General features: G+C 51.0%; 1 protein-coding gene across 3 annotated transcripts in view; it reads right to left on the bottom strand.

The window, feature by feature from the left end:
- Positions 1 to 172: 172 nt before the first annotated feature.
- The window catches only part of LOC102040855 (microtubule-associated protein 4), a 99,503-nt gene continuing 86,518 nt past the window's right edge, over positions 173 to 13,157 (bottom strand). For 2 of the 3 annotated variants that reach the window (XM_031062796.1, XM_031062797.1), the window contains one exon: positions 173 to 814. In XM_031062796.1, coding sequence (XP_030918656.1) covers positions 549 to 814 — 266 coding nt within the window. In that variant the 3' untranslated portion in view covers positions 173 to 548. The remainder of the gene's footprint in view (positions 815 to 13,157) is intronic. The other variant, XM_031062798.1, reaches the window with a different exon arrangement.

The following is a 13,157-nucleotide window of genomic DNA, read 5'->3' as shown; positions in this document are numbered from 1 at the left end:
ATAATAATAATAATAATAATAATTCTGTTTTCTGAGTGCAACAAAGACCAAAAATGCAGCAGCCTCTGGGGCTAGGGGGGTTCTGCCATTCAATTCCAAACCAACAGGATTTATTTCAGCAGCATGGAAAGCAACAGAAGGAATGGCTGGTAAAGCTGGATTAGTAATTGGGTGCTCCTGGCATCCAGGGCTACGTGCAATCCACGGGCCGTGGCTTTCCAATTATGGGCACGCAGGGATTGCAGCTCCAAATCCCCTGGGATCAGCTCCCGTGGTCACACGGGCAGGGCCTCGAGGGGACAGAGCCCCCGGCCCCCCCAGCCCTGCTGGGGACACTGGGGGGACCTTGCTGCGTGCTGGGAGCTCCTGAGAGCACAGCTCCAAAGCCAGAGGGGCCTGAGCAGGGCTCTGCGTGCACAGAAATGGGCTGGGAACAACTCAGAGCATGGCTGAGCACAGGGGTTACTACACGTTTACTACGTGTTTACTACTGCTACAGTCACTGCAGCAGGCAGGGAATTCACTAAAATGGAGTTTCCACACTTTGATCAAAGTTTGCCACAGGCAGCTCCGAACTGGGCGGGCTTGCTGCAGGGACAGGGCTCCCAGGGGCAGCTCAGAAAACAGAAGTGGGGCTGGCACAGCTGAGGAAGCAGAAAAGCTGGGAAATGAAAGCCCTGGGAGCAGAGATGGGAGCAGGGAACAGCTCCTACCTTGGTCTTCTTCTCGGGGCTGGGGGGCAGCTCCTTGTTGGGAGGAGCTGTGATGTCGTTCCCACTCACGGCCTCGGCTGCTTTGGGCTCCTCTGCCTTGCCTGGGGAAGGAAGGCACATTTGTGAGTTAAAGCTTTTTAAAATTTTTTTTAAAGATATGTTTTTTAGTTTGCTGTTATTCAACACAGCAGCAGCAGGAGACAGAACTGACACAGCACAGGTTGGTGTTAGTGGAAAAGTTCCTGAACCCAAGAATACCTGCAGGAAGAAAGATTTTCCCTGCAAAAGGACAGGTTCATCCAGGTGCTGTTAGATTCCAATATCTCACATTATCCCGGTGGGGAAAGCCAGCCAGCAGATGCAGGAAACCTGTGGTTCACTTTAAATAGCAAATCTTCTCATCTCGTAAGTTGTGACAAGAAATTGTTGGAACATTCATGGTGAAGTCCAGGTACTACACTTATCCCAGAGAGGGGCTCTGTTGCCAGCTATCCCCATTGTTACAGCTGTTCCTGCTCCACCTTTCTTCTGCCCACATCCACAGCTGGAGCCCTCAGTGAGCAGGGAGGGTTCCCAGCAGCCAAAGGGAGCAACAGGAAAGGTGACACAGGGCACAGGTGCCAGCCCTGGGCCAACAGCACAAGGACCTGGAGGCTGGAAGAGCTGGGAATGTTCCCCTGGAGAGGAGAAGGCTCCAGGGAGAGCTCAGAGCCCCTGGCAGGGCCTGGAGGGGCTCCAGGAGAGCTGGAGAGGGACTGGGGACAAGGGATGGAGGGACAGGACCCAGGGAATGGCTTTAGCTGAAGGAGGGTACATTTAGATTGTTTATTAAGAGGAAATTCTTCCCCGTGAGGTGCCCAGAGCAGCTGTGGATCTGGATCCCCTGGCAGTGCCCAAGGCCAGGCTGGACAGGGCTTTGAGCAGCCTGGGACAGTGGGAGGTGTCCCTGCTATGGCAGGGATGGGATGGGGTGGGATGGGATGGGGTGGGATGGGATGGCACAGCCCCTCAGGAGCTGCATGTCCCTGCTGCATTGGAGCTTCCCATGCTGCAGCCCATGCCTGCTCTCTCCGCTCTCTCTGAGCATCCCTGGCTCCAGACCCTCTGCCACCACTCCTCAGGCAGATGGACTCAGAGGATTTCAAACTGAACAAGCCCAACCATTCCAGAGTATCCTTGTGGACCTTGCTGAACTTTTCCCATTTGGCCACCAATTCCTTGAGCTGGGAAGCCCCAACCCAGGCACTGCATCAGCTGCAGGTTCCCAAGTGCTGAATAGAGGAGAACAAGCCCTTGCTTCTCTTCCCTCACTGCACTTTTATAAATGGAGCCAGAAAGCAGTTAACCTTCATGCCACAGAGGCATGCTGCTGATAATGTCAGGATTATATTGGAGGATACGCTGTAAAATGAAAATTTAATTTTACCATTATCCACAGTATTGTTAGGAACTGGAATTTAGGCCAGCTCACTACCCTGGGATGGGATGGGATGGGATGGGATGGGGTGGGATGGTCCTCAATGCCTCTTTCCATCCAAACCACTCCAAGATTCCCACAAGAGCAGGAACATGGAGATCCCATTCTGGCAGACACTGAGCCCTCGCTGGAGCTGGGTTACAGCACAGAGCTCAGAGCCAGTTCCAAGAAGTGCCAGTTTTCCCTGTGATCGCTCCTTTTGGCCATTGTCACCCGAGCTGGGGACAGGGACACATACAGGCTCTATCCTGAGGGGCAGAAGAGCAGCACCCCCTCCTTGAGTCCTCTGAAAAGCCAGAACCCAGACCAGCCCCAGCACTGCCCTCCAGCCCAACAAATCCTTCATTTAGGAGCAGTTTCCCCAGGTTTTCTCCCCAAATCCCTGAAATCCCACAGCAGCCCTCGGTGCTGCTCAGCACCAGGGGACAAGCAAGCAGCAGCTTCCCTACAAATCCCTTCCAAGCCCTCCTTCCCCAGGGTGCAGCTGCACAACCACCCTGCCCTGGGCTGGATCCTGCCAGCATCCTGTGCCAAGAGCCCAGCAAAATTCCTGCAGCATCTCCGCTGTCATCTGGGGATTCAAATCCAGCCTTATCCGTGTTGGACGCTGCTTTTTATAACCCTGAACAGATTGTGACAAGGCCAGGCTAAGGATTCCAGCAGTAAACAGCCTGTTCTCCACATCTTTTGGAAATTGCAGTTTCTGTTCCCTGCTCTTTCCTGCTTGTCAGACTTGACAGGAGTGTCTCAGAGGATGGCTCAGTCCTGGTACAAGCCAGGAAAATAAAATCACCCCGTGCCTCCCTCCCACCAGAGTATGGGGTTGTTGTTTTTATGTTCTGACTCCAGGGTAAGCTCAGGATAAGCCTTTTTTCCCCCTGAATTGGTTTAACCCCTTCCTACCCATCTGGCCTTCCAGTTTTGCAGCACTGGGCTGAGCATCCTGGGCACATAAAAGAGGCTTTTGAAGGAAAACCAGCAAAATGTAGAGGTTGAACACCTGCTTTAACACAAAATCCTTAGGAATTGTGTCTGTTCACCTGGAAAAATTGTTTTTATTGCAGCTGATCTGTATTGGCTGCTCTCTACCTGATTCCTCCACTGCATTTCAACAATCTTTTCTCTTCTCCTGGTTTCACCTGTCAGTTCCATGCACAGCAATGCCAGCAGCAGCAGTTGTCAGCACTTCCCTCTCCTGAAAAACAGCTCCTGCCCATTCCCTTCTCTCAGCTCCCAGAACTGCTTCGTTTGGAATCCTACCAGTCTCAAATATCCCCCACATCAAGGTGACTTCCAGCTGGTAAAAGCTGCTGTCATTAATTATTTCAGCTAATTCAGCACCAACATTAAACCTCTGGCTGATGAGGTGTTGCAGCACCCATGACAAGAATTCCCAGGATCAGGGAGTGCTCCTCAAATCCTGCAACACCCAGAGGGTCAGGATCTGAGCTCCAGCAGCTTCCACATTTCTGAACCAATGGCAACATGAATTTCATGTTATTTCAAGTTGCTTAATAGAAGGTGAATAAAAAACATGACAGAACATGGAATGGCTTCCTGCTGCCAGAGGGCAGAGATGGATGGGATATTGAGAATTAGGAATTGTTCCCTGTGAGGGTGAGGAGGCCCTAGAATAGAATTCCCAGAGCAGCTGGGGCTGCCCCTGCATCCCTGGCAGTGCCCAAGGCCAGGCTGGAGCAGCCTGGGACAGTGGAAGGTGTCCCTGCCATGGCAGGGGTGGCACTGGATGGGCTTTTTTGTTATTTTAAAAATTCAGGGGAACTGGGTAGAGACCTTCCCTACTTGAGAGGCCACAATTCAGGCTCCATCTCCCACGGCTCTGACATTCCAGGATACACAACCCTGCCCCATCCCCCAGGGATTACAGAAGGAGAGGTTTGGGGTTTAATATTCATTTGTCCTGTGCTCATCAGGACATTTCTCTCATTCATGGTTTAATTACGAGGCTGTTCTCAGAGCAGAGAACTGGCACCATTTCCTAGTTACAGGGAATATTAGGAAAAGCTGCCAAACCTTAATCAAATTTGTTCATTAGGCTGCAAGAATTATTGAGGAGACTTTTCAGTTTGCCTGCTCCCCCAGGCAGAGGCAGAAGCCCCTGGAAGGTGTTTGAAAGGCCTTTGGTTGGAGCTGCTGTGCCCCGAGCTGAGTCAGCAGCACCAGGGCAGCACTCCCGAGGGAAAGGGGCTTCAAGGAGACAGGGAAGGACATTCCCATCTGCCATGCTCCATGGATCCCTCCCAGGCACAGCCCTGCCAGCAGCAGTTCCTCTCCACACTGATGGCAATGTGCTGCCAGTGCCTCCATCCTTGTCCCCTGTCCTCACCACTCCTGTTCCTAACGGAGAAAATCACCATTCTTGGGATGTCCCGACAGCTTCCAAGAGCAATACTGCAAGAAATTACTCCTATCACTTTTCCTATAATGATTCCCATCAATAAATTATTCCTATCATTTTTCCTATCATGATTCCTATCAAGAAATGATTCCTATAATTTTTCCTATATTATTCCTAACAAGAAATCATTCCTATATTTTTCCTATATTATTCCCATCAAGAAATCATTCCTATAATTTTTCCTATCATGATTCCTATCAATAAATTATTCCTATAATTTCTCCTATCATGATTCCTATCAAGAAATCATTCCTATAATTTTTCCTGTCATGATTCCTATCAAGAAATAATTCCTATCATTTCTCCTATCATGATTCCTATCAAGAAATCATTCCTATCATTTTTCCCATCATGATTCCTATCAAGAAATCATTCCTATAATTTTTCCTATATTATTCCTATCAAGAAACCATTCCTATCATTTCTCCTATCATGATTCCAGTCAATAAATCATTCCTATCATGATGAAGCTCTAGCACAGGGTGCCCAGAGCAGCTGTGGCTGTCTCTGGATCCCTGGCAGTGCCCAAGGCCAGGCTGGAGCTTGGAGCAGCCTGGGACAGGGGAAGGTGTCCCTGCCATGGCAGGGGTGGGATGGGATGAGCTTTAAGGTCCTTCCAACCCAAACCATCCTGGACCCCTGTGGCCTCAGCAGTGCAGCTGCAGGGACACCCTCAGGTGACATGGGGACACTGAGCAGTCATGGGCTGGAGGTGCCCAAAGAGACTCCAAAGTCTCCATCCATGGGAGGGACAGACCTGCATGGGCCTGGAACAGCCCCCTCTGCTCGCACAAGGCTTTGGGCTGGGGTTGAACCAGTCCAGCCCAGCCTAAGTGACTTCTGTCCCAGCTGCAGGGGGTGCCCACTGTGCCCACAACTCCTCCAAGGGTTTCCTGAAGCCAAATCCTGGTGATGGGTAACTATAAATAGAATTCCTAATCAGAAGGAGAAAACAATCCATCCCACCCATCCTGGAAAAACCATCTCTGTGAATTGCAGCCTGGAAGCACCTGCAGGTCCAGCAGCTTCTGAGCACAGGCAGCCATGGAGACACAGGACAAGGCAGGCTGGAGGGGATGGGGGGAGCTCAGTTACCCCAGTCCCCCACTCCAGCTACACCTGACTGCTCAGGGCTGCTCAATCTTCCTCTGAGCATCTCCAGCAATGGAGATTCCACAGCTGGGAGCTTCTCCTCCTCTATCTGATCACCCTCCTGGTAAAAAAAATAAAAAGCTAAAATCTCACAGTTCCCAAATTGCTGGCAGAAGCTGTTTTACAGCTTTGCTGAAATCTCTCAGCAGTCACCCAGCATGGCTTGCTTTCAGCTGCTGCTGTTATTTTCGTTTGCTGACCCATATTCCTATCCTGGAAAAGCAGAACTGTCTCCTCTTGTTCACAACTCCCCTGCCACTGATGACTCTTCAGACAAAACAAGAACCTCCTCCCTCCCTCTCCATGCTCCCTGTTCCAGGCTCAGGAGTCTCATTTGGCCACTGCCTGTGTGAGCTCCCTAAGAATGACTGATTGATTGATTGATTGATTGATTGATTGATTGATTTATCATAGTTCTCATTCCAGGGAGCCCTTGGAGGACCAGGTGTGCACTGAGACATTGGACTCAGAGGGAACCACAAGGAATCATGGAATCCCAGGATGGTTTGGGATGGAGAGACCCTGAAGATCATCAACCCCCTGCCATGGCAGGGACACCTCCCTCTGTCCCAGGTGCTCCAAGCCCTGTCCAGCCTGGCCTTGGGCACTGCCAGGGATCCAGGGGCAGCCACAGCTGCTCTGGGCACATCCCCACCCTCACAACCAGGAATTTTTTCCATTTATCTTCACCTTGACCTTTCCCTCTTTCAAACATTAGGATTTAAGAATTGACAGAGGTTTTTTTTCTTTTGTTGTCTCTCTTTCTGGATTCCTACAAGTCCCTGTGCTGGAGGAAAGCCACACAGAATTATCCTTATGGCACCTCCATCCTACAAACCCAGTGTGGAGTCCCAGCTGGTGTGAGGTGATGCTGAGCTGAGCCAGGAGGGAGCAAACACAAACCTTCAGTTTTGAGTAACAGCTCTCACAAAAGCTGCAACTCTGTGTGAAAAACCCAACCAGGCACAAAGCCTGAAAAGCTTTGCTGTTTGTATTCTCTGAAGAAGTAAAATGAGGCAACAGCACTTACAGAAATGCACCCAGGAGGATCTTTTTGAAGTTAAACTGTGTTCTGCACTGTTTTATAAATCACAGAGCTCAGGAGCAACGCCTGTGGGCAGCTCAACACCAACCAGCAGCTTAGGAAAGAGCAAGAATTCCCAAAAATCCATCCTCATGCCAAAAGGAAGACCCTGGTAGAAGCTGTCTTGGACTCCTCTCACCAGGCCAGAGGTGTTCCTGTAGGCAAAGGCTGGATCTGGAACCCCATCCTGCTTTTTGGGACTGCTGCTCCTCGTGTCCCATCCAGAGGCTGCTGGGCCCTGCCCAGGCTCCCCAGGGAATGGGAGCATTCCCAACCCTGCCAGAGCCCCAGGAGAGTTTGGACAGCACTCCCAGGGATGCCCAGGGTGGGATTCTGGGGTGTCTGGGCAGGGCCAGGGGCTGGATCAATGATCCCTGTGGGTCCCTCCTGCCTCAGGACATTCCCCATGTTTCTATGATTCCTTTCTCCCTCTAATAAAGGAGATTTCCATGGATGTTTGAGGCTGTATCCTGCAGATGCTGTCCCTCCCAGCTGTCCCTCTGGCTCTGTGTGGCAGTCCCTGTGTCACCTGCCCTGCCTGCAGCTGCAGCCCAACGTGAACCAGGCCAGGCATCATCCCCAGATCCCCAGCCAGGGATATTTAGCAGGCTAAGCTCAACTAAAACATCATTCAATGAAACAGCTCCATAATTCTCATCGGGATTAGAGTCATCAGCTGAAAATCCATTAAGAGAAATAGATTAAGCAATAAGGCAATGACCATCCTTGTCTTTACTCTCCCTCTTGAATGTAAACAAGCCCTGGAACAAAACCTGCTCATGGGGAACCACAGAGAGGGACCAGCTCCTTCCTCATCCCTGAGCTCCCTCCTCATCCCTCAGCTCCTTCCTCATCCCTCAGCACCCCAGAGGAGCAGCTGCATCCCCAAATCCAGCCTCAAATAAAGCTTCTTTGTCTAAGGCTCTTCAGAAAAGTATCTACAAGTACAACAAATCTTGGTTTGAACAGAAATACAACCCTGAGCTGCTTCCTCCTCCCCAGAAAAGGCAGAATCAACATCTCCTGCTTGACCCAAATGCAGAGGGCTCAGCATTTTATTTGGCAACAAATGCAACTCAGTGTGTACATTTTCCCTGGTTATCAAGAACTGAGAATAAATCAGATGTCCTCTTTGCCTGCATTTGTAAACCTAAGGCTCCAGGATTGCTGAGACTATTTCTACCCCAGCAAGGGCAATCCTAAATCAGAACAACCTGAAGTGCCTCCCACAATCACCCAACAGGGCACGACTGGAATGGTGAGGCTGCTCTGAGGAACAGCTCCCATCACAGTGACCCACCAGCAAAACCAGCCCTGACCTGCAGCTGCCTTAGGCAGGACATCCAGGGAGGAACAGACACGGAACACAGCCCAAATTCCATTTCAGGCTGGCCCTAAAGCTGCTCTGAATGTTGGTGAAACCCCAGAGAATCTCCAGGTGCCACCTGAGCTGGGGCAGTGCTTGGGCCAGGGGATTTACAGGGTATTTACAGGGAATTCAGAGATTCCCAGACTGGTTTGGGCTGGGAGAGACCTTAAAGCTTAGTGCCACCCCTGCCATGGCAGGGACACTTCCACTGTCCCAGGTGCTCCAAGCCCTGTCCATCCTGGCCTTGGGCACTGCCAGGGATCCAGGGGCAGCCACAGCTGCTCTGGGAATTCCATCCCAGCCAGGAATCCCTTCCCAATCTCCCATCCATCCCTGCCCTCTGGCAGTGGGAGCCATTCCCTGTGTCCTGTCCCTCCAGGCCTTTGCCCAAAGCCCCTCTTCAGCTTTTCAGTGTCTGAAGGCATAAAACTGCTCAAAACGTAAAATAAAGACAATCCTGCCTTGGAAGACTCAAGCACAAAGGTGTCACTAATGACCCAATGAATTCCAGGGAGGGTCCCCAGTATCCCCCAGTCCCACCCAGGCACAGAGCAGCTGCAGTCACTTCTGTCTTTTCTCCCCTATGACAAACACATTTCCTGTGCCCCCACACCACCACTGCAGTGCTGCCTTTTCACAGGCTTTTTTACTGGGCTGACTTTCCCAATCCCAGCACCAACTTAAATCAGTGCAAGCCTGTGGCCAGGGCTCTCCCACCCTCACTACTGCTGGGAGTCCTGGATTCTGTACTCCTCTAAACCTCAGTGTTCTGCTGAAAAAAAATCCTTCAGGAGATTGGGAGTCAGGCTGGACTTCATGGAGTATAAAAAACCTGAGCTGAAACCCAGGATGGTTTCCTGATGGAGACACTGAGCTGGTGTTGGGTGTGACAGACCCAACCTGCAATTCCTGGTGTTCCAGAGCAGAAAACATTTCAGGGAGAGGCCAAGAAGTGAGAGAAGGCAGAAGTGAAGGCAGTGCTGAAGGACATCACTGCTGGCAGTGACACTGCTGGAGGTGACACTGGGTACAAATAAATGCCAATAAATCACACAACACTCAGGGGTCAAACCTGTCCCCAGTGCTGGGAACAACAGGGCCACTTGGCCAGGGAGATTTGATTCCTGAGGGAGCTGGGCAGGTGCTGGGGCTCAGCTCTGATCAGGACTAATCTGCAGCCAGGATCTCCTGGCTGAAAATACCCGCCCTGGGCACGCGAGGGCTTGGACTGAGAGCATCTTTGGGGCAGTTTTTAAAATGAAATTAAACTAAAATTAAACTACATGTGCCATCACCAGGTGGGCTTTAAGGTCCCTTCCAATCAAACCATCCTGGGATTCTGTGATCACACCAACACCCACCTGTCTGTAAGGAAGAAAAGTAAGTTTTATGTACAATTTTACTAATTCCTTCTATTAAAAGAACAATAGGAGCAGATATTTAGCAAAAAGTCCCAAAACCCTGGGTGGGCAGAACCAAGGAAGTCTGCTTTAAGTGGAGATGCCATACAAATTATTGGGATCAGGCTGCACAATTCCTTAAAGTATTTTTAGGATGACAAAAGGTGCAAGTGACAGAATTTGTTACCCCAGGTGTGAGCACTGAGGTCAGGGTGAACAGACAGAGCAGGCACACAAAGAGAGGGGTTAACAAAAAGCAGGAAAATCCTCTTTCTGTCAGATCAAATGGGTGCACTGAGCACTCTGCCTGGTGAGTGGATGGAGAGCTGCAAGGTGAGCGCTGAGATGAGGCAGGGAGGCTGATCAGGATCTCAGGACAGGAACTGAGTGTGAATGAAACGCACAGGAGGGATTTAGCACCAGCTCCACCTTCCAGCCTGCACTGCCTGCTGGGGGAGTTATTTTTACTATAACCACCTCTCTGCTGATTAACAGGAGAGAGAGAAAAATCCTCAGCACAGAAAGTTGGAAAGCTTTTCAGGAACATCTGAGGAATTTCTGTCTGGTTTCTCTTGCGTTCTGAAAATCCTCTAAACTGCACATATAGAAAACATTTCCTTGCATTTACTGCTTTGTTTGCTCCCAGGAGAGGATAAACCCAGAGATTAAAAGAGTAAAAACTACAAAGAGCAGAAAATAACTTTTCAAATTCTACGATACTGATGCCTGTGACAGCTCTGCCAGCTCAGTTATCTCTGTATCAGCTCACCCAGACCTGTGATTGTAAGGACAACAAACAAGCTTTCATAATAAACATTGCAAGAGCAAAATTTTAAACCAAATGCTAAAAAACCCTTGGCAATCTGAATAAAGCATCTGCAAAGCACAACCCAGCCAGAACACTCGGAGCACTCCCATCTCAGTGACCTTTCCATCACTGATGCTCAGCCCCTCTGGGGAAAACATGTCAATCCACTTCAGATGAGGTTTTAAATGTTTTGTCTGATTTAAAGATCCCACAGAGCTGTGCTTTCAAACAGCTGCCCCTTGAGCTGGACAGAATGCACCAGCCAAGCCAAACTGGGGGTCCCAGTTGCCCAAAATATGAACCTTGTTGCTGATTTGTCTTGTAGTTAAACCTGGGTGTCAGGGCTTGTGTCGGCAAATCCCATCACCCCAAAAAAAGTGGGACATGGAAAGTGTCAGCAAACACCATCACCCCAAAAACCTGAAACATGGAAAGTGTCAGCAAACACCATCACCCCAAAAAAACTGAAACATGGAAAGTGTCAGCAAACACCATCACCCCAAAAAAACCGGGATGTGAAAAGTACCAGCAAACCCCTAAAACTGTGACATGAAAGGTGTCATCAAACCCCACAAAACCTGGCACATGAAAGACGTCAGCAAACTCCCAAAAATCTGTGACACGAATGGTGATGGCAAGCCCCTTCACCCCGAGAACTCTGACATGAAAGGTGTGCACAAACACATCATTTTTGGGTTATTTTCTGCTCCACATTTGCTGTCAACACCTCTTGGCTCCTGCCATGTTTCAGTTCTCAAGACAACTGATGACCCTCTCATGTTTAGGTACAAAATCAAGCCCAGGTGACCATGGAACACAAGGGTCTGACCTGAGCCCAAGGGAACATCCCCAGGCATCCTGTCCAACCTTGGCTCGAGCCAGGACCACCCTGGGACCACCACAGGGCGGCCAGTGGCTCCCACCTGCCTGCCAGGAGCTGACAGCTCTGCTCAGGCTCCAAGGAGCCAGGGCTGCCCGAGCTCCTTAAAATCTGTTCTGGAGCCAACCATGAGGAACCAGAGAACACCGAGAGGATGGGAAGGGAAGAATCTCCCCATCCTCAACACTCCATCCCTGGAAATGTCCCAGGCCAGGCTGGATGGGGCTTGGAGCAGCCCGGGATAGGGGAAGGTGTCCCTGCCCATGGCAGGGGTGGCACTGGATGGGCTTTGAGGTCCCTCCAAGCCAGCCCATCCTGGGATCCTGTGGTTCAGTGAAAAGGTGAGACACACTGGCACATCACAGAGGGGAGTTTGTACTGTCCAAATGCTCCCCAAACATGAGGCTGGGAACTGAAGCATCTAGAGAGATAACTGGAGAAAGCAGAACTCTCATTCGGCCCAGCAGAGGTGAGTGACCAATGGCTGGAGGGCCATGGCCAGAGCCCAGCGTGGGCAGCGAGAGCTGCCTGAGTGACCATGGGGTGTCACTCACACACCACAAACCCAGAGGAGACCAAAGCCATGGCTGTGTGAGCACAGCCCCTGGGCACTGCCCTGCCCCGCTCAGAGAGCTCAGCTCACCCCCAGAGTTTGGGGGCTCCACCTGAGGAGCTCACTGCCCTGCACACCTGAGTTTTACCCTCCCCTCCCTCGACAACGTGACACTTTCCATTTCACATCAGCCCTCCCAGCTGGCTACAAAAGGATGCAAAAATTCTCTTGCAAATCTTTTGTCTTTATCCCCTGACACGTCCTCTCTCCTCTCGTTAATGCGGGCGACAGACAAAGCACAAACACCGTGGTCGCATCCAAAATCTGGGAAAAAAGCAGGTTTATTGCTGGCTGGGGCTGGCAGGGGGGACACAGAGATGTTGTTCCAGGCGGGAGAACAAAGATTAACTACTCTTCTCACAGATTTTAAATCCGGGAAGAGTGACCTCATACACCACAGCACCATTGAAACAACAAACCCCACAGAACACAACAAGCTGCTATTGACCCTTGGAATGGGAACGGCTCCATTCAAACGGGGGGTTTGGGAAAGAGCTTCCAGAAAGTGACAGGGAAATTCCACTTTGAATTTCAGCACCGGGAAGAGCTTAACTCCATAAATCATTGCACCCATCGCTCTTGTGCTCCCCTCAAACAGAGTGCCAGAAGCTTACGGGAAAAGCACAACCCGCAGATTTTTTTGGCAGGGGCTGGAAGGGTTTAACTTTGCTGTCACCCTGCTCTCACAATACAGCTCGTGATCTGGGGTACCTCTGCTCTGGGGAGGTGTGGCACGAGGGGACCCGGGGGAGACCGGCGGGGACCCCTGTGGATGCCACGGATCTGAAAATCCATCGCTCAAGTTTAGGATCCTGACAACCCATTAACAGCTGCTGCTGCACCAGACGCTGAGCAACCAGCCAGGCAATTAATTTTCCCCTTTTCCCCTCCATTTCTATCCGTACAGACCCATCCTTTGTTCTGCCTGCCGAGCACGGCGGTGCCGGGCTCCCAGGTGCGCTCTAAAGTCACTCGGCACTTCCCAGCTCCTGTCCGCTCCCTGCCCGGAGAGGTAAAAATTAGTAACATACCATCACGTGGTAAATCTCCTTGCTTGGGAGACGGAGAGCTCTGCACATTGCTGACCTCGATTTCTTTCCTCTCCAGAGGAGCCGTTTTGCCGGGCTCCGGCTCGGCGCCTTTGCCTTTGGGAGCATCGAGCCCCGGCGCTCCATCGCCGCCGTCCCTCTTGTCCCTCTTGCCCGCCGCCTCCTGCCGCTCTTTGTCCTGGCTGCCGAGCGC

This window comes from Geospiza fortis, unplaced genomic scaffold (genome assembly GCF_000277835.1).
Source record: "Geospiza fortis unplaced genomic scaffold, GeoFor_1.0 scaffold178, whole genome shotgun sequence".
Classification (NCBI taxonomy): domain Eukaryota; kingdom Metazoa; phylum Chordata; class Aves; order Passeriformes; family Thraupidae; genus Geospiza; species Geospiza fortis.
This window is presented reverse-complemented; position numbering and strand designations above follow the sequence as displayed.